This window comes from Homarus americanus, unplaced genomic scaffold (genome assembly GCF_018991925.1).
Source record: "Homarus americanus isolate GMGI-L3 unplaced genomic scaffold, GMGI_Hamer_2.0 scaffold44110, whole genome shotgun sequence".
NCBI lineage: Eukaryota > Metazoa > Arthropoda > Malacostraca > Decapoda > Nephropidae > Homarus > Homarus americanus.
This window is the reverse complement of record NW_024719061.1, coordinates 130833-154148: the sequence shown is the minus strand read 5'-3', so window position 1 is coordinate 154148 and position 23316 is coordinate 130833. Positions and strand designations below refer to the sequence as shown.

The 23316-nt window shown below is 34.3% G+C and overlaps 1 protein-coding gene across 1 annotated transcript in view; it reads right to left on the bottom strand.

Annotated features, from left to right (window-relative positions):
• The window catches only part of LOC121859895 (C-Jun-amino-terminal kinase-interacting protein 4-like), a 110230-nt gene that overhangs the window by 20450 nt on the left and 66464 nt on the right, over positions 1–23316 (bottom strand). Inside the window, 15 exon segments of the mRNA XM_042356852.1 lie at positions 3810–3857; positions 5531–5600; positions 5603–5745; positions 6739–6922; positions 7092–7241; positions 7850–8052; positions 8055–8083; positions 10008–10172; positions 10963–11159; positions 11595–11715; positions 11717–11734; positions 13902–13958; positions 14299–14356; positions 14716–14733; positions 17468–17526. Of these exon segments, the coding sequence (XP_042212786.1) occupies positions 3810–3857; positions 5531–5600; positions 5603–5745; positions 6739–6922; positions 7092–7241; positions 7850–8052; positions 8055–8083; positions 10008–10172; positions 10963–11159; positions 11595–11715; positions 11717–11734; positions 13902–13958; positions 14299–14356; positions 14716–14733; positions 17468–17526 (1520 nt within the window).

Genomic DNA, 23316 nt, shown 5'->3' with positions numbered 1-23316 from the left:
TATCCTAAATTTATCATAAAATGAATTTCAAGTAAATTATTATTATTTTTGCTATACTGTAACATATTTCAGAATAAAAATAAATCAGCTTTGTATTGTCATTAGGTACAAAATTGTTCAGATTATATATCTCTGGTAGATTAATTTACAAAAGGCACTGAAAGAAAAAGTAAGACAAAGTAGGTCCTGTGCAGCTGCGGATATAAGTGAAATTATAGATTACTACAGGGGACCATCAAGGAATTTTTAAGATACCAGTTAAGTGCTAAAAATATATAAATAACTATTAAACATAACACTGACAGATGTGAGTGATGACTACAGTATTTAAAAAATAAAATTGTGAGGCCCTGTGTACTCTAAATGGAGGGCCTGTGGTATAATCGTTGGCATACTGGCCTCTCCAGTGAGTGACCCTGGGTTTGATCCCCGGGCAGGGTGAAACTATGGGCAAGTTTCTTTATGCCATTTACCTCTGTCTACCCAGCAGCAATTGGGAACCTGTACAATAATCAATTGGTGGATTGTATTCTGGGACAATAGTGGCCCAGTTCAGTTGCCAAGCTCTCCAGTCTTCTTGGGCAATTCTTTAATACTGGGTCATGCAGCTTGTTATCTCAGGGTTTGGTCATATTGGCAACAGCTTCTACACATTAAACAAATACATGCCTATGTGGCCTAAGGGTCATTCATACTCAAACATAAGAAGCAACCATTAAATGGAGAACTGAGGAACAAAATCTGGTTTTATGACTGAGGGGAAGAGACAAACATCCTGTGAGATTCTGCCCACTAGAACATTTCCTGGCAGAGCCTGCCATTGTCAAGAGGTTGGATTGTCCAGCAGCAGGTTATATTACATTATGGATCAATGTAATCACTGCAGAACATCTCTTCATCCAATATACCTCACCTAATTTTTGAAAACCAACTAGGCTTTAAGTTCACCGAGAGAAACCCTAAAAGTCCGTTCAGTGCACATCAAATTCCTAGCAGCAGTGACATACTTATTGCTCACCCAATTACATCTCAATAAGCTTTCATTAAGGTGTTTTGTAATTTGCAGATGCCATTAATTTACTGAAATTATTCCATTCCAACCACCCACTAATTACAGTTAATACTTTTGTGAGCCCGGCATATCATCTGTTCCTTACCCCCGAGCTGAACCTGGGGCAGCAAGCTGTTGCTTAGCATATACCCAGTAGGCAGGGATGAATATATTGTCATCGGCTTGCGAGTGTTAATTGTATATGGAAGTTGAAGCACAGGATCCCTATTTATGACAGTTAGTGGTTTGAGGTGCAAGTGAACTGACTATTAAGATTTGTCACTGAATCTGAAACATTGCTGGATTTTGAGAAAACCATGGGATAAGAATCTGAATCAATGATTCAACCCAGGTGCTAATGGACAAGGAACTGCTCTGAAGTGATTACACTTTCTTATATAAGAGCAGTTTAACCTGCCACAAGACAGTTCAGTCCCAGCAGTGGTAGGCTCTGCCAGGGCCTTCTAGTTGGCAGAAATTCACATGTCAGTTGTTGAAGACCCACAGGCTATACATAATGATGGAATACAGTGTACTGTACTATACACTGACTATCAAACACAACTAAAGTACTCATTGCAGCATTTGGAACTACTGTAGGTATCAAACTTTACTTCATACTGTACTGACAAATGTTGGGGTAGATGAACAAACATAAGTACTGTACAGTAATGCTATAAACCACCATTTTTTTATAGTGAAGGAATAAATAGAAATATAACACTTAAGGTATTTAAAAACTTTGCCAAATAATTTAATCAAGTTGAATATTATGATTCAAAAACCAAATACAGTAGTTGTCATATAACTGTGGCTTCATTTGTAGGGCTTTTTGCTCCAGTTAGGCTGAGAAGAAAGGAATTGTACATACAGTGTTACAATGAGATAAGAGATTATGAATATTCACTGCTTTTTTGTGGGATAAATATATGTACAGTACTGTACTGTATATACAGTATAAAATGTTATAGTCCTTTCTTTCCTCCTTCAACTATATTTATGAGATTACCTGTACTGTACTTTATTTTCATTATATGTTTCTTGTGATATATTGGTGGGAAGTTGATGATATTGCTTGGGTATGAATTTAATACCTTTGCTCTTGCACCAATTACAAAAATTTTGATATACTGGAAGACAGTGAAAATACTACCAGACTTATTATATGAAAAATGAATTTACTTAATATCTTCAGAATTTTTAATATTATTTACATTTGTATATTTTGATACGCTTGAGGATAAGTTCTTTTCATAACACAGTAATATCTCCAATAGCCGGAATTGAATTTTCCGAGGGACATATTTTCTGCAAAATTCAGCGAAAACTTTCCCGATACCCGGAAAATTCTGGGGATGGGGGGAGATTTTTCCAGATTTGAGAGATGAAAATCAGGCGCATTTTCTGCAAACTCCAAGAAAAAATTTCCAATACCTGGAAAATTCTAGAAAATTCCAGGGATGGGGGATATTTTTTTTGGCTTAGAGAGTAGTCTGGTTATCCGGAAATCTCTCATTCCCGGAAGTCCTCTGCACCAATTGTTCCAGCTAACGGAAATATCACTGTATATCGAAGAAAATATAAACCAAAATGGAGGTTATCCAAAATATCTTGGTTTACTGTGAAAATGCCACTATGAAGAGGAAGATCCTTAATCGTGAACACTAGTATACATTAACTGAGCAATTCTACTTCATGCAAAAGACACAATGTCACTCCATGTGTCGATATGTTTACCAATATACTGTACTGAAATAAACCTGGTAAGGACATGCCCCCCCCCCAGACAAGCTTTTAATCAACTTAATAATGATCAAACAGTGATGGTAGAAGTGTACATAAGGGGTGAAAGGGAAGAAGGAGGTGGTGGTGTACAGTGATGGAACACATGGCTAAGTAAAGTATTAGCACTGAGGGAAGTGGAAAGACAGGAAGGTTTGAATAACTGTACTTGTTATCCTATTGGAGAAAGAAACACTATAAGGAATACAGGCAGAAAAGTACCGGTAATGGAAATATATCATTATCTTTGATCTAAACTCTGCACTAGTTTGGGGATACTATGTATACAGACATTTTTGGCTACTAGTGCTATTGGATACCAACAATACAGTTATCCATACAAAATACTAAAATTTAAATACTCTCAAACTAAAGGGAAATATTATTTAAATAAAAACTAGAGGTCAGATGCTCCTCTAGAGACAACGCTCATTGAAGCATGTTTGACAGACATTTACCAAAGCACGTGTAATTAGGTTTTAAAAGACTTTTCTCAGCATAAAATAAAGGTTCTACTGACGGTCAGTATTCCACCACCACTTTATATGTAAAACTAACAGATAAGTAAAAAGCATTCAACATTAAAGCAAATAATGTTTACACAATTTCTTGGTGTGAAATTTCAAATATACTGTATCTACATATTGTACTTATAACAAATTAAATGAATAGTATACCATACAACCACCAAAATCCTTTAGTGCATGCAAAACAGAAATGTATGGTATAGCAATCCTGCAATATAATAAAAATAAAAGTTCAGTTAGTCATTATGAGCATGGATGACGAAAAAATATATATAAGAAGGTAAACATATAAACACTTAAGATAAATTTACCCAGTATCAATCAATAGTAGAAATATATTAAAAAAAAAAGGTGATATTTTTTACCAAATTTGAGAAGACATGCACACCACAGACTCAACCATGCACAAGCCATAACATGATGTACATGCTCATGCAGACATTACCCACCTGGATCTGTACAGGTGATTGTTTCTTTGCGAAGAACAGGTTTAATTTCTGCAATGATAACCACACAGAACTGCGTAACAATGGCTCGTAGAATCCCAAGACTGCACTATACTACTTCATAGGATATTAATCAGTGAATAGAAAGAAATAACAGTTAAGAGAACATCAAAAAAGGCCTGTGTGACTGCCACATAGAGGACTGGACTAAACTACTTCACTAAAAATAAGTACTGTACTTATATCAAACATCACAAACAGTGAAGCCCCACACAAAAGCATAAAATAGATGGATGATTTATTGAGAAACATTGGCTTAAGTGAAGCATTTGCCATTAAAAAAACTATAATTCAAGATTCAATTCTATCCATTTTACTGATATATTGCTTCATCTGAATCACACATTAAATAGTATGCATGGGCCTTATCTATTGTAAAGACTTAAAATTTTCTTACCACTGAATATTATATTCATACTTGTCAATTCTGTACACCTATTATTATAAAGGAGAGAGACTGTGCCCTGAAGCTTAAAAATTGATGATTTTTTTTTTAATAGGAAAATATTTGATATTGCATTGGAAATGCAGAGACTTTATATGTGCTGAAAAAATCTTCACTAGGGGATATGTACTGTACTGAGCTTTGTGTTCTACATCCACAGCTTGTGAAGTACCAGTTAGAACCTAGTGTTTGCAAACAACAGAATGAGAGCATTTCTATGAATTATATTTCAGGTTATTTTTTTTTTTTCCCTTTAAATGTCACAAACCTTTTCCTGGTGTATATCAAGAGGGCCAGAGTCAAGAACATCATACTCTCTCATCACACTGAACATTATTTGTTCTTATACATACAGTATTACCGTTCCTTCACAAAACATACTAATACAGTACTGTATTCCATTTATGTCTGATAATTTTATGATATGGTTTTTGCAACAGTATGCTTTGAAAGTTGGTACAGGTACACATGTATAAATACAATAAAGGTGATGTTTACTACATCTATTTGAGCTGAATAATATGAGCACATCTAGAAAAATTAAATAACTTGAAAACACATATTAGTATATGTCATCAAGACGTAATTTTCCTTGTGCCAACAATATCATACATCACTTAATGCTCAATAAGTGCTTACAAGTAAAATCTACATTTTTCATACAATGGAAACCAATGTTTGAATGAACAGCACACAAACAAGTGCAAATTAATTTCACTAAATGAGTACTGTACATACTTCATTTGTGGTATGTAAACATCAGGTTCAAAGAGACAACATGATATTTCATCAGTTACTTAAGCTCCAGGGGTTCCTTTAGACATGCAGTGTGCACAGAAAAATAAATATGGTACATGGTCTCGACAAAGCAGTATGCCAAGAAATGGAAAGCTCATAGCAAAATCTACCATAAAGTGAAACTGCACTAACAAGAGAATTCTAAGTATAATTCATGATTATCTTGATATGTGGTTTTAAAATATTTCCTTACCAGCAAAACTGCAGTGAGCATTAAGATATAACTAAACTGTGACCTAATTACAACAAAACTGGTAAATCTATATGCAAAAATGATTATTGTTTGGGAAAACAAGGAGAAACACACATCAAGCTAGTCTCCTTAATGACCTACTAAGAGTTAGATGTATGCCAAAAAAGCAAAATGTTAATACCCAAATCAATGGAAAAGGCCACAACCAAAACACCACTACCAGACTACCTTCAGGCTTTTCAGTGGGTGAATCTGGTGTCCCCGTTTCACTGCCAGCAGCGCAGCTTATAAATGAAAGGGTGCCCATGGACGGTCCGCCCTCCTCTTTATTTTGTTGTCGTTGGCACTTGCATCGCCTGGGTTATCGCAGTTGTTGCTTTGCTGTGACTCCTCAACTAATTTATTCAAATCTTCATCAATGGAATAGTCAGATTCCTTGGCACCTGGAGGAAATAAATATATTACTACTTATAAATACCTGTATCTTTGTAACTGGAAAATAAAAAATAATCCCTCAGACAAAAATTTATTTAATTATATAACATGTGACCTGTTGTACACCAAATCCACTTTTTCTGAATGGTACCAAAAGGATACAAAATATTACGTTGCACTTAAATAGAAATTTGCACAGCATTGTGGGCAGTAACATATAAAAATGTGCATATACCCACACATATTTTTTTCTTTTTGTTTTCAGGACATATTTCCTGCTGTGTTGCTACACTTCCACTCTCAGATATTTGAAAATATCAACTCCCTCCATTATATTTAAATTCCAATTAATTATACTGTACAAAGATATGTTACAAATCATGTAAGGTTTATCAATAACTTTACCTTAATTACATTGTTTTCTTAGCCTTAAACAATCCTTACTTAGCACTTACATTTTTCTAACATTTCAAGGATTTCCTTAAACTTTGAAGTTACTGACAATATTCATGACTTTTAATCTCCATAAGCAACCAGGGTTCAGTCTACTGTTTAGGATAAGACTTGAATGACGGTAATAGCCATTTAGAATAAGGGAAGGAGAATAATTCTTCACAGTTAGATCAATATGAATGGAAATACAAAAAATACCAAGGTAGAGTGGAGAGACAGCTGTGGTAGGAGACTGTGTAGAAGGGGTGTACAGCAGATTTACAGCAGGTTTATCTTAAAGACTGATTTACTGCTTAGGTTAGCTTACACTAGGAAACATATGATAGTGGAGAGGGAATTCAATTCACAGGGAAACATTAAAAAAAAGATAACACATAACAGTAAATTCGGAGAAACCGTTACGTTCAAGAATGTTTGGCACACCATCCAGTGGTCTAACATTTGAATTTTATTAATTAAAATATCCACCATAGGGATAAGATGTGAAAATAAACTTTTAGTTCTCTAAACATTATATAATACTATCACAAAGATTCCACTTCATTTACCTGGAACACTGGCTATGCAGAGGAGATGTGAAGAGCAGACATGGAATGACTCAAGGATGTCAGCTGGGTTGTTGGCATCAATGACTGTCACTTTACTAATGGAGTGGGTGGAGGTACATATCCACACAAGGGATGACAGTGTTTGCTCGAGGAGTTCTCCTTCTTTTCTATCTTTTTCGTGTTCCTGTTGAGAATAATGTAGGCTGTCTCAAAAATTTCCGATCCTGCCTGCTTCATTGTGCAACATGAAGTAATCTAACTTAGGACATGAGCTAGCACAGAGAGAGATACTCTAGTAGACACTTAAACAAAGAAAATCATGAGTCTACCAATAGCTAAATGCAGTGACAAACCTGAAGTTCCATATCTAATTTATCTATTTCATCTTCTGGTTTAATTATTGTTGTTTCCGTGTCACCTGAATAGAAGACGCTGGCACCTACAATATTACCACCATCTTTTGTCCTTCCTCCCGTCAAGTTAACTCCTGCAGCACACCAGATCTGCAAAACACCATCAATGATTTATTGTACCATTCAAGTAACTATGATGAAATTTTGGAAAAAAATGAAAAAATTCAGTCTGAAACACATAAAAAAAAACAGAAAAGAAGGCAATGGTATGTGTATTAGGATCAGGAAATATTCAGAGGACTACTATATTCAAAACCCTTCAGGAATGACAATACTTTACAGGGTATACATAAATAATTCACTCAACACCCCCCTCTATATGGTGACGATGTAGATACAAATTACAATTAATTTTTCCCTCCACAAATCACACTCAACTGCCAATTTTTTAACAGAATTCTTATAAATCCCTAAGATTCCTTCCAGAATCTGAGGCATTTATAAGTTAATCTACTAATAAAATACTTAAAAGTTTTCATAGATGCCCCAGGAATATAGTGCACAGGGTAGTCTGGAAACTCCTCAGTGAGGGTCAGTTCCCTAAATGAAGGGGTTAAAAGACAAATACTGGGAAATAAAATACTACATACAGTATTTTGGAATGACTGTATGATTGATACTGTATTATCAGTTTATCAAACTTTGTTAGAAAGGCAAAGATTTTAAACATCAACACAGTATTGTACTGTAACTCTTACCTTCATCCCTGGTTCCTTCTCCATGAGTGGGCGACAGTATACAGGTACAGGAACAGGCACGTGTGTTGAAGAGGAACTTTTAGGTTGAGCCTGGGGTCCCTCAATGGCCTTTTGACCCGTCTTAGCAGGTAGACTCCAGCCATAAGCCTGCATCCTGCTATTTTTCTTAACGGTACGGGCCTGCTTGGATGTTTCTGGCTTCAGCACGGGCGCTGTTGCAACTTCTCTGAGGAACTGATGGTGGGGGAGAGGAAGGTGAGGGGGGATGGTTCATGAACTGTCACTGTGTGCAATGTAGGAGGGCACAACAGATTTGTGTGCACCACAGGAGGGTTTAGGTGAGGAATTGGGGATGGGAGAAATGATTCATTTGTACACGTTACCAGGTGCAATGCCTCAGTTAGTGGGGGAGGTAGTGCTGGGCTCTCAAGAATGTTTATGAAAAGGATTCTCAGTCCAATAAATGAAACGTACAAGGGAAAATAATTTGGAAAAGTATGACATTTCTTTATATGGATTAGTCTAATGAAAATTTATTCCTTTTTCATCCACATAAGCTCATGTTAGAGAAAAAAAATCAAGGGTAATTTGGTATGAAAAACTAAGATTTCCCATGTTAATTACAAGCATTTCTTACTTCTTTTAGTGTAAAGAGCAAGTAAAAAACAAAACTGGGAATTACACAGCAAGAAACTTCAATTTCTGTAATCTGATAAGACTCGAAGAATTAGCAAGAATACAGTACAGTATAGCATGTAAATTAAAAATTTCAGGTCTCATCTAAATCTTATGTAGATGAAATAACAAAGACTAATGGTGTTGAAGTCCATAACATCATAAAGGTATTGGACAAAAGACTGGTGGATCCTTTTCTAAGCATTCCCATTATCTATTAAAGGTCACATGCTTGAACAAAAACTAAGGACATACATTGGAAATAATCTGAGACAGAATTACAAAAACATAAAATAGGAGGAAACAGGTGAACAGCAAAGTATCATATTATAAACAATAGAAAAGTGCATTTAGACAACAAAAAAGAATTGTGCATTTTTCTAAACTCTAGCACAAGAAAAATTAACCCAACAGACAAGTAGTAAAGCAACCAAACCCTCACCAGTATATAGTGTAAATAACTGACTAATTTATGAAGAAAAAGGGAGGGAGAATAATTGAATTTACCCATCATCCTTACTTTACTTCCATCGACATAAGCCCAATTCAAAGTTATCACCCGTATAACACAACACAATTATGAGGGACAACACAAGTTAATATCTATCACTGTATCTATCTTCAACTAATTTTAAGTTAAATAAATTATCTAATCTAATCACATCACATACACACACACACACAGTATAAACTATTATGACACTCTCACAGAAGAGTTGTAATAAACATTGCTTCAAGCAAGCTCTTGAATATTTTATATTCAGTGTCTTCCTATTTTACAAGCCCCACAGAGTCCCTCAACTACACCCTGTAATTTCTCAACACCTACCTTGTCAATCCCTAAAACTATATAATCACAGACAATTATTAAAAAAATGCCAACACAATATCCATCATGATATAACTTATTACCTAACTCGGATGACTGAGCAAATAACACAGTTTAAGCTTCCACTCTTTATAATCTAGAGTTACATTCACTCTACATTAACCCACTCTCATTCTATGTTGTGCAATGCTTTATCCTGAAATTTACTCAAGTGATGGTCATAATACAGACCCCAAGCAAAATCTCACGTTTATTCTAAGGCATTCATTTATAACTAAACTCAATTAACATAAATCAAAACAAGTAAAACAGTACAGTATTAAGAAGTTTTAACAATTATAATTTATCAAAATTCAGAAGCACCCAAAGTATAAATTACATTGGTAAAGGAAAATTATTCGGACACACTAAGTAGGAGAACTGGAGGATGCTAACAATGGTTACAGACACACTGCCCAGGATAAAATGTATGTTGGATGGAAGTTAACCTTTTAACAAGTAGCACAAGAATGTGGAGTAAAAGCTAATGTCTCATATATATATATATATACTGTATATATAAATTTTTTATCAGATTGAAGTTCAGAAAAAATACTTAAAGCATGAATGAAAATTATTCATATATGTAATAAAACAGCATTCAGGATAACTTACAATCCAGTATCGAAAATCTCAAGCCCTTTACGCTCGTGGTCTGACAGATTCTGCGCGACATTCAGTGCTGGTGTCACTTGGTGGGCAGGAGCATTGTAACGAACATTACCATATGGAAGAGGCTTTCTCTGTGGCCTTTCTGATGTGCTGAATAGATTACTGAAGCTGAAACCATAATAAATATGTTGATCATTTATGTGAGACTTGAGAAACAACTAATAAAATACCGGTATGAAAGATAACAAAAAATTAGATTAAATTTCATAACATAAACCTTGAATGAGAAGAAACACCATGTGGGATAAGGTACCTTTAAACAAGTACCAAAAAGGTTTTCCTTATGTGTCATTGATCCTCTTACGGTGACTTTCAACATAACAGTCACTCGAGAAAGGTCACAAAGTCACTGACTCTTTTAATATAATCCCATCATGATGCTTACCCAAAACATTCCTACCCAGTTAAGATCTTTTCTAGAACTTTTCTATCAAGGTTCATCAAAAGTGGTCATTATTAAAAGATTTATGTTTACTGTAAAGATATGAAATAGATTCAACATTATATAGAAACACAGTAATTATCAAAACCTAATGGAAAAATGTAAGGCATAATGCCTGCAGTGATGGAGTGGTTACAGTACCATACTGGCTTGACAATCCAGAAGTTTCAAATAGGAAACTCCACAAAGGAAGCAACACTACAGGTTTACTTAAATTATTAGTAAGACTACATAACCTCTTCTAATATGTAAAAACAAAATTAGTTGAAAAAAATAATGTGGTAGCCACTTGCACATTAAGATACTTCTGAAGAAAAGACTCAAACTTAAGAATTTAAAATCCAAGACCAATGCTCTAATTACCAGTTTATGACATCTTTAATGTATTACAAACTGATAAAAAAACTTCACCAGTTTCTTTTTTATGAGCTCATTTTGATTCAAAAATTTTCAAACAATTTCAAACTTACAATTTCCATAGTTTGTTTGTTCTTCTTATCAACACTTGGATCATTCCTTGTGGCCCTGATCATTTCCGTCCAACGTACAGCTTCCTGCAGCTCCATAAACCGTTCCTTATACTGGTTTCGTTCCATCAACACCCGACATTCTCAACCCTAGTAAATCGTTTGCGCCAATATAGGTACATCCTCCTAGGGGGAAAATCCAACACTAAATCCCTGTTACCCAAGCAGGAACCCTAAACCTCTTTAATAATTACCCTGTACTCATTCTTGCCTCAACATCAAATGAAGCTTTTCAAATACAGAACCTACTTCTGTGTAGCATAAGCACAGTAGCTACTGTAATCTTAACACCCTTTGATTTATAACCACATCTATATATGCAAGTCCTGAAGACACAACATTAAATATTCTATGTTTGCCAACGACTTCTGAACATTACTTGGCCTTCCAATAATCGAAGGAGATGTCACTTGTTAACGCAAAAAATAGTGACAAAATTTAAGACTGCCCTATCAATTATACACAAAGGGTTAAATTGACCTATCATCTTAAATACAGGTACAGAGCTAATAATTTCATCACTTGGGGGTTGAGTAAAAAAGATACAGACTCAATACACACCTCGTCATCTGATTTGTTAGCTTTAGCATTTTTCTCAGCCTCCTCCTTGATCTTCACTTCATCCTCCAACTCTGTGATTCTTAGTTTGAGTCTCGATTTGACAGCATTCAGGGACTTAACCACGTAAGATCTCTTGCTCACTACAAGAAAAAAATAAGACTGATTGTAACAAAGATTGTAGTTAATGAATTTTATTATTTTTTGTCTGGGATACATACTGTAGTGTAAAGAATGATGTGCCTGATAGGATGCAGATAAAAATTACAAACACAACTTAGAAAAATTCTACTGCATCAATATTTTTTTGTCTCAACATCTTTTAAGATGAAAATTTTTAAAAATGCAGAAATCATTACAATAACTAACATCATGTTGTTCAAATCAGAAACCAGAACTAATTAGGAAGATAACATGATTCAAACCTTAATATACAGTATATTACTATAATTATCTACTGTTATGTATCCATGTCTGCATTCCATGCAAATTCAAGCATTCAGGTTAAGTTATAACTTGTAATATAGCTCTACCAATATCCTGACACCTTATGCCCTTTTGGAACTTCTTTTCTTTAGGAGCTATTCTCCATAAATCTCAACAAACCTTAACATTGATGTACTGTTTTAGGTACTTTAATGCTAAGCCTATTTGCAATATTACCTTTAAGTGACTCTTAAGATAAATCTGAAACAAGAGATGAACAACTCTATATGCTGGTGTGGCTCTTAAGTGTGTTAAGCTCTTAACAATCTTCCTTGATCTGAGATAAAAGAATATGTAAAATGATGAGTATGGCCTCCTCTTTCTGCCTATCACTTCGGTCAAGGATATTTACCCCTAACTACACTGTATATCAAAAAGATATAAACCAGCACATATTAAATGAAGGAGTAATCTAGCATATATTACATAAAATAGGTAGTAGTATTACATAGAGGAGTAACCAAGCACACAAGTCACATAAAGGAACAACCTAGCATTTATCACATATTGTAGAGGAGCAACCTAGCATATCATATTTAGAGGAGCAACCTAGCTCATATCACACACAGGGCAATTTAGCATATATTATGGTACTGTACTGTACATAAGTAAGGACCTAGCACACATTACATAAAGGATGAACTTATCTTACTCATATACTATATTCCTTCACACAACAACTGAACTGGGTACATTTCTACTGGACCAGAACACACAGACTGGCTTGACATACATTTCTGAGATTTTAAACTGTTAGCATTTTATAAGTTTCAAATTTCATTAATCTTACTCTTAATTAATCTCGCTTTATACATTTTCAGGTCAAAACATCAATGTCAAATCAATACCAAAACATCTTTCATCAATGAAATCAAAGATGTTCACTTCTATTAGAGAGGGACAATATTTCAGAAGAGGTATTCAAACAAGCAGCCGAGTTAAGTTTATATGCGTCTCTAACTATGGCTCAGTTTATATGATGCTGTGCTGTACAGAGGTGATACTGTTGTTTACAATGTTATGAGTTTTCTGTGTTTCTTTCTGTGCTACTCTGAGGTGATCCTGTTACTGACTGTCTTTTGCTTTGAGCTCCTGTCCCTTTCTATATAAACTGATTCAGTTTCTTGCCATGATACATTGAGCTGTTCTTCTGACAAACAGTACTAATGAAAGTTATGTCTCTTAGTGAACATCTTTTCCTTGATAAGATAATGCAATTTTACTCAGTAAAGATTGGTTTTATCATAGATCAAAGATTAAATTACTCTTATAAATATCTTGGGTTTCCTGGCCTGTTTACTCAATTTTTCTTCTCAAGTCTCTTCCCACAATAGTATAATGCAGGGTGACTGAGGCCAGGAGTATATGCAAACTCCTTTCATTCACACAAGATTATGCTAGAATGCTTCCTCCCCAACAAAAAGCCCATAACATTAATCTAGAGTATCTGTCATTTCCCAAAACCCAGCAACACCTAACAGCTGTACCAGGTTTAACGAGTCAAAACCTTGGCTTGTTATAGAGTGATGATGTAGTGTGTTCAGAACAAGAGGAGTGATATACTGAACACTCTATAGGTATTCTCTTGGGGAACAGTGTCATGTCTATCAGCTTCCAATAGATCCTGAAAAATAAATATAAGCCCTTCTTTATTTCAAACTGACACTAGCATTAACACACTGATTGTTGTTGTGTTCATGTGCCAAGTTTTGGGTTTGTGATAATGAGGGGTTAGAGATTGACAGTTTCAGGGAAGAACTTTGTTTGTATTTAATGTAAACTATGAAAACAAAACCATTAGGAGAATAACACACAACACTTTACCTTGTTAGTTCATCTACTTTGGCAATAAGGTCATCTTTCACAATGTTTAGGGCATTCCTGCAAAACAAAACATTCTGTCAGTGTCTCAACCATCCACTAAGAGGGAGGTCAATGTTATAACATCATATGCCATCATCTGCAAGGATGCCAAAGCATTCTTCTTTAAGTCATTCATATCTTTATTTATTTTTTCATGTTCTTCGATTCTATTTAATTCTGACTCAGCCTAAGGTGGAAAGGAGTGTTTATATGACTATCTCTCAACTCTGACATGTATAAGTCTTTGAGTTTAATGTAAGTATATAAAGCAAGGGTCAGATGCAAGACAAGGAGCATCAAACAATCAGCATAAATGCCAGGGCAAAAATATCAAGCAAATAAAAGAAGCAATACTCACTTGGTTGCTAATAGTTCATTATTCTCCATGATGAGGTTCTCAACTTCTTTACCCATGCCTGTAATTTAAATGTAATAATTACACTATTATAAGTACAGTACTGTATATCAGATTCAGTCGGTGTATTTGATTCAATAATAACAATAATATACATAAATCACTTTTCAAACCCCTTTCACAAGGCAAAAAAAAATCCTTAAGGTTATGCTAGGATTCATTAACATTAATGTATACCTTAGAATTATTACGTAGAGAATCTTAAGAAAAAACAAAAACAAGGAACTAATACATACCAAATACTGACAAAAACAAGTAAGTACAGCAGTATTAATTACAAACAAAACAGAGGTTACTATTCCCATGATTAAATCCTGTAAAGAAGTTCCAGTGAGAGATCTTCACAAACTAGAGTCTTACCAAAGAAGTTGTCTGTGACTGTTGTCGCAAAATGTTCCCAGTCCACGTGTGGGCCAGCGAGGGTGCAGTCAGTTAGGATGCAGAGGGGGGTTTGAGGGGTAAAGAGGAAAACCACATGGTAGGTTCTCACAAGTCACAAACAAAAGACAAAGCTTCCATGCTCAGGTTAAAGCCATGTAAGTCTAATACCTATTGAAAATTGGCTTTAATTTAATGGTAAACTAAAATCTAAGCAAACTGATAAAGAATTTATGAGTTTGTAAAACAAAATGTTAAAGTGCAGTGTCATCAAATGAAAAGATTATACACATATACAAAAGTATATAAAATAAACTTAAGAGGACAAGCTAATTGTTTTGGTAAAACTAAAGGTATGAAGATTACAAACTCACAAATTATTGCCCAACCCACTCACATATATGCAAATCTTCCCAGTCCACTAAGCACACTGAGTCCCTTAACTATGAACAAGCTAATCATCATTCTATACACCTGTAGCTCAAGAATCCAACAAAGTTAACTCCTTTATCTTGTCATAATTCTATCACAAGTCTTAGTGGATGTCTTCTTCATTATATTGATTCTAACTCTAATACAATAAATACACTTATGTATCTAAGCTATTTGCAAAAAAAAAAAATTATATTATATCTCTTATGTATACAGTATACTTAAATTTTATGTATGTAAAAAGCATAATGCCTCAAATGACATAAATGAACTCGACCCCAACCCTGAATATAATCATTACTCAGCTCATGCCAGGAAGAGAAACTGCATGCTTTATTCTAAATCCTCAACCATTATCTTGCCTATTACCAATGTCCTTTGCCCTATTTACAGTACAGGTAGATGCCCTCATACACTTTAAAAATTTAAATGCATACAGTACATTGTCCAGCAGTTTGTAAACAAAAGAACTATAGTACAGGTACTTGTAATAATTATCAGAGTAAAGAAAATATACAGGGTAACATTAAATTTGCCCGCCATAGGGATTTTGTTATAATGATACTACCAATAAAGAAATACTGCGGTGTATTAATATATAATATAAATAAAGGAAAAAACAAAACTGAAGATATGAGTTTCCTAAAATCAGCATGTTAAGACAATTCAGGTATCATGTATTTGTTGATCTAAAAACTGCTAGAAAGTAAATGGTTCATAATTTTAACATTTACTGTGATTTTTTTTTTATTATGATTATCTTCCTTTCTGTACATCAAATATCGAAGATAGTAAAATTATTCTAAATTAGTGTTATCGTTATCACCAAATTCCTAGAAGTTGCAACTTTTCCACTACCCTGTATTTCATGTACATGTGGGAGTCTACCTGATATAGATTAAAGCCCATGCTACCCAAAATTCCTCTCCCAATTTGGTAAACATCTACGTACAATACATAAAATCTTTCAGTGATGAATGTCTTAAAAGCAAATATTTTCAGCTATCACTTCTCATTATATCAAAAATAAAAATAAAATGTTAACTTCAGGTAATTATTCATAAAATAACTGAAAACTTTCATTGTAAATTGACAGTACTAGTGAAATAATCACAATGACAATTTTACTTCAAAGCTTCTCTTCAGATGAAAGATTGAATTGTTGCAAAATGTGAGGCTCTGACTATGGTTATGAATCCCTCCTAACACAGTAATAATAATATAAGTATCAACCTAAAAATTCAAACCAGAAGGTGGCATTAGAAAAAAACTGAATAAAAACTGATAACAAAGTAAAGGAAATGAATGACTAAGATTAAAATTTTATGCTATAATTTTCCTAATGCACAGTCCTACTTCTTAATATTTGAGCCACTGCAGGCAGAACACACTTGTCATAATTGCATGTTCCACCTTCACAGCAACTATGAATGCCATGCACGCGTAAACATCGTTGTTGTGGTTGATGTGCAGAGTGCACGTGAAGTGACCACGGTCAAGAACCAGAGCACAGGAGGAGCAAGAATGTAACAACTAGCATGAGTAACAAGCCATGCAAAAAAATATAACTTTGCTGGAAAGAAAGAGCTTAGAAAATTGTAAACTGCACATAAAAATGAAAATTAAGAACATATACTAATTAACATAGCCTGTCACTCAATAGGAGGCTAGAAAGGCTAGAAGCACCTAGAAGCATGCAGTTCTTTTACTTTTATTTTTCTTCTGAACCAAAGAAAATTTTGTACCACATATACCTAAGTCAAGGCCACACAACAAATGGCCTATGAGAACTATTACAAATAAAATATAGCAGAGCCACCAAAAACAAAGGAGGTGTGACTAAGGAAACTAAATGAGTCCAAGTCTAATTCTATCATACCTTACCTACAGAGTGTACTGCAGCTCAATAATACTGAATATGAACTAAAATGCTTTTCAGAATTTCTACGACAGCGCTATCTAAGCCAATATATGCCGGACAGACAATGAAGTTCACTGATGCATGTTTTATCTTTAACCTTTTTCTCCAATACCATTGATATCTATGGTATCTACAGTTCTACCTGATTCATGGTTTACTGTCATAGAAACCAAGAGATAAAAATGCACACCACAGATAATTGCAACTGGATGAAATAGGTGCTAGATAATAAATTTAATGTATGATATATTGCAGTAGGGATCATGTAATAACAATGACCTTGTTCATGCATATGAGTCCCTAACATGCAATAAACTACAGGTCCATTGATGCAAGCTAATATATTCTATTAAAAAGACAAAGTGAAGTGCTAATACCAACCAGACGATGCATATTCTCCTGGGTGCACCCAGCCACCTGAAGTGTCCGGGGGTTTCAAACAAAAAAGGGCAAGTTAATTGGTTTTACAGGCCAAAGGCAAATCCAGATTTTTTTTTTTACATTAAACCAAACTAATTTTAAAGCATCAGTTACAAAATTGTCCAGTCTTCTACCAATGGTGCTAATTTAGGCCACATTAACACTGCAGTATCACTTGTTGGTTTGCCACACTCTCAAACTCCACTCTATATGTACTTCAAAAAATGATCAATTCTCATTTTTCCCATATTGTATTTCATAGTTTTCCTTCTACCTTTAAACATTTTCATGCTTTTTTACTTTTACTTTCCCTGGGCATAAACATGCTAAAGAAGCTCTTATTCTTTACTGCCAATCTTATTTTTTTTTGTGCTAATACACAGAACCCCATACATTTTTGGGGTGAACAAACCATAGTGCAAATAAAATTTCAAGTGTTGTGATGAGTTTTGACACTTGAAGGTGTCAAGACAGTGGATAACTGATATACAGTATTTGGGGATGACTTTCACCCTGCTATGAATACAGATTAAAACACTGATCCTACTAATACAAATATTGATGCTAGTTTAGTCCCCTCCAAAGACTATTAATGCTGATGTTACCCTAGAGTTAAAGACCATCTTGAATCTAGTGGATGTCCATCCATTGAATCTGTATCCAGAAGAACCTATGCTTGAAGACCGACAAACAAACTGAATGGCTTTGAGAGAGTATTTGAATCACTGGTGGTAATACTAATTAAAAACACACCAATCAGTTAGTTACATATTTCTAAAACAATTGCAACTAATTCTAATATGGTCCAGCTGCAACCACATTTAAGAAAACAACTAATACTGCCAGTTATCTTCAGACTACACTTCCTATTTTTCAAATCATAAGTGTTATGATCCTAGCTTCTTCTCTGCTCTATATTATTCTTAGGAGAGAATCAACATTTTCCGATTCAAGACAGTGCAATTAAATTTTTAGCATTGCCAAAAATTGACAATAATAAAGTTACACCTTTTAACTAAATGTTATACAGTACCTGTATACTACAATAACCTGTTAAAACTAACTTATTATTGCTATACTAATGGCCACAGATTATACAAACCATCACAATTATGTAGACATATTTTCCTCTCCGTAGGAACAGATTTTGATTACAACAATATTGTCCTTTCTCCGTTCCAAAGGTCATGGTTAAACAAGTACGTATTCCCTAATCTGAGAAGAGGTAGATGTGCAGGCACCCAAGTCCAAAGACAAGCTTACTGCACCATCCACCTCTCCACTCTCCCTAAGGTCCAACACATAACTAGAGCTTGAGTTACTCGGTGAAAAAACTAACAAATGAGAGGTGAGCGGGAGGATGGTCTAACCATTACTATATCTCTTTAAAATGGAAATGTCTCAAGAATCAAGATAATTTTTTCTCCATGCATCAGGTGTAGTCATAACCACTGCCTGATGATAAACTAACCTCCCAAGAGGCAGAAGTTTTACCAAATTTATATTCAACCACATTTGAAAAACAAAAATAATCAGTATTGCTCCACTAAAACTGGACTTTAGGAGAATTGCATCTAATGGCATTTGCACTTTACAGCAATAACTCAAGACATCACTTCTATACAAATCTCAACTGAAGAGTAAAAATCTCCTACAATGACACATCCAACATTCAAAATACAAGTACTATACTGTACCTAGTTTTTTTATTTATGGAGGAGTCCAAGACACCCACATTTTGTACCATGATACAATTTTGATCTATAGAGTATGCACCACAAAACTTGGAGCAAATTTTCTACAATGATGAGACATTACTGTATATTTTCTATACCAATCAATTCTTAAAAACCTTTACATTAATCAGATGTAAATTAACAAGTTTCAGTTGTTGTTTTAGTCATTACAACTTGAAGATATCGAGGTGATGAGTGGCTATAAATGCCTGAGGAAGACTGTACATGTATCTATTCCATAAATTCCATATGAACACTGGAATATCATAGATACAAACTAATACATTTTGTCTAAATTGGTCTTGCTTTAAGGCAGGAAAAAAGTATCCAACATAGGAAGAAAAAATAAAAAATATTTTCATAAATATGTTTTTGGCTCCAAAATTACTTGCAGTTTAACATATGATTATTTCTACCCAAAAATTATACTCTTCTGGTTGAACCTCATGAGTTTTCATACTAAGTTTGTATTGCAGTATTTATTTTGAAAGCAATATACATATAATCATTAGAAGAAACAGGTCAAGACATGCAAGTACCAGTGGTAGGTAAATATTGGGTAAATTCACAGGCACTTTGAACCTTCCAAGTTACATTTTTATTCTACTTTGTGGACCAACTAAATCTGAAAGCTTCATGAAGATTAAACTTTAATGAAACACTAGACACTGTACAATACAGTAAACCCTCCAGTTTGATGAAGGTCAAAATTCAGTACTGTACCCTGCCTCCATTAGACGACAAACCTCACCTTTGCGAGAGTTTAAATTAAATGCCTAAATAACTGTAGAATAATAAGTAAGATAAATCTCGACATTACTGGTGAGTATTTACCAAGCGCAAAGCCAGTCATTGTTCAGGCAGCCATTTTGACCTCGTCAATCCACATTCCCGGCTGTTTGTTTGAGTGACTTTGGCCTTTATGTACAATTTTTTTTTTGCCTGCCATGCCTGTAAACTGTGAATGGCCTCAAAAGTACCTGGGGGTATTGGAGGGGATGATAGTGGTGATGAAAGACCGTCTGAGCGCCGGTGGTTCAAATGATGGGTAAAACAAAGACAAAAAATTCTCTTAAGTATCGAGTTAGGACGAAAGTGAAGAAGTACTGTACTCATTTGAGGATAAGAGAAAGATTGTGGATATGATTGAGCTTGCCAAAGGACTTTTATTTTGAAGGCTTTGATCTAGTGGTGGCAGTGGCGGAGGAAGGGGGAGGGGGGACTGGAGGCTTGGGTGGGGAGCGGCGGACGTTAGCCTTCCTTCCCCAGCCTCAGATACCAGCTTAGTGTACATTAAGCTCCTCAACTTATAATTTTAAGGTTGGTTTTCTATGTTTATGGATGAACTTAAATAATCATTCTTTCTTCAGCAACAAAATATAGATTATATGTGGGTAAAATAGGAAAAATGAGACTTTGGCTGGCCCCACAATTAGGCTTTTTCCCATTTGATTAATCCCTCTGGTTTGGCGATTCTGGGTTTGACGAGTTTTTTTCGGAGCCAATTGGTCGCCAAACTGGAGGGTTTACTGTACAGTACTATGGTGCATGATAGGGGCTGGGAAGCATATGTAGCTGCTCATGCTAGACTTGAGTTCACTTTCATTCAAACATAACCTTGAAGCAGACAAATATATACAAGGATTAACTCAAATTATATATATATATATATATATATATATATATATATATATATATATATATATATATATATATATATATATATATATATATATATATATATATATATATATATATATATATATATATATATATATATATATATATATATATATATATATATAAATAAAACAGACTTCAGCCTACCTGTGATACTTAATACTGACTGGTACTTGAAATATAAATGGTTAGCTAATTTACCTTACAAAAGTGTATCTAATGTGCATGATCATAGTAAACTGACTTTACTTTTAAAAAATTACAAACTTTTCCTTTTGTTTTGAACCTTGAAGTACATTCAATCTGATAACCAACCCCACCCAAAAACCTTACCCCAATGTAACTCTATGAATCTGACACACTTGAAAAGTTAGCTTATGTTATCCCAGGAAGCACGACTGAGGGATTAGTACAGTATTTTCGTATATTCTTTTCCATGGATGTCTCATTGAGTACATCTTCATTACAGGCTTATTGTTTGTTCAAAACATGCTCAGACTGATGTTAGTTTTGCCCAATTACATTTATACTTCTCTCTTTTCATATTGTATATCTGCTTACCTCTATGGTCAATCTACCTACCTATTTATTTATTATCTTTACTCCTCTCCCTTTGTGTTTCTTTTAAGTCTTTCTTTTCTTTATTACTTTCTCCTTTCCCTTCTTAAAAGGGAAACCTACTACTGTTTATCTCCTCTATGACTACAGCTATACAACCAATTATCCTACTGCTTTAGGATGGACAAATGTTGTAATGGCCATACCTATAATACATTACTTTCCAAACCCATCCTACCGATTCATCTCATGAAAAAACCAAATCTATACACGTAATGTAAAATGGTTAGTTGACAATTAAAAGATACCCAAAATTACTTTCTACTATGGCATATTTCTCAAAACCATAAAAATGAAATAGCATTAATGCTCTTTCAGATTAATATCATACCTACTTATAATTTTTATACAATGAAATATAGTATAGTTATACAGAGAGCAAAAGCTTAAAGGATGTACAGTACTGAAAAGCCATTTTCCTGTTCTCATATCCTGAATTACTTGGACAACTGCAAGAATGATTCATCATCAGTGCATCAACGTCATTATTTTCTACTTTATACAAAACAAATATATATAACTGTACATCACTGATAAGAACTTTTAGTACAAGTTATAATAATTTTTTTATTTTCAAGTCTTTTCCTCCTTAACAGAGGGTCACCTGAAACAAGAGCATACACACTTACAGCTTCTCTGTTATTCACTTATTCCTACTGCTGTAAAATATATGTTCTGCTTAAGTACTGTACTCCTCTTCCACAACAGGGCTACTCATCTGCATTTATCCCTTGCTACTTTCACTTGCAGTACACCTTCCCTAAAAGTCCTCAACACCTTTGCACTTATTTTTACACACTGACACTGAAGTCATATCCCTGCCTCCTTCCATCTCGTCCTTGATCTTTCCGTCTCCTTGCCTCCCCCTTTTACTGACACACTTCTTTTACCAATTTTTAATTGCCACTTTTCCTTGTAAATTAAAATACTGTAGCTATATCTATTACAACACAATTCCATGTTGTGTGAAAGACTAACAGCCAATCCACATCACTATTTCAGTGATCTATTGTAATATACTAAAGACAATAATTTGACTCATGAGTTAACAAATGCTATACACAAGTGAGTACACTTAATGCAAAATAAGATAATCTATCTTTTTAATACTATAGTCTCACCCTACCTCATATATCTAGGAATAACTCTGTTGCAAGCAAGGATATATTTACCAGATCTTCTGCAATGTTTAACACATTCCCAACAGAGAAGCGACCATTCAATTTTGTGGAAAGTTGAATCTAAGTTATTTCTAGTTTATTTTCAAATCTTTAACAGTAGTGAGCTCTGAATTCACTAATTTCTGTCATGTCTCCTAGAAATATAAGCATTATTTAATAATCAACTTAAGTGAAAATGTGTGAAAACTACAGATAGGAGTTTCAGATACATTTCTATACATGTAATAAATACTGTATATCTCCATTAAATTACTGTACTTGTACTTCAAACCTAAATCTCTACTTGTGTTTATATTCTACTGTACTTTCATCAAGTGTCTAAGTATTGAGAGTGTAAATCATAGGGAATCTTCAATACTGTATATATCTGTTGCTATATACCCTAACAAGAAGAGGTATACCTTCATTCATTTCAGCCAAGGTCTGTTCTGAACCTGTAGCTTGGTATAGTGTGTTTCAGTTCGTTCTCTGAAGATTTATGATAACATATTAATCACTCATTAAAATCTTAAAACTGTACATTTAGTCATTTACTGAGTTACAATCTTTTAATTATTTAGTACTTTGTTTGTACTGTTGCCTTAGTTAACTAACA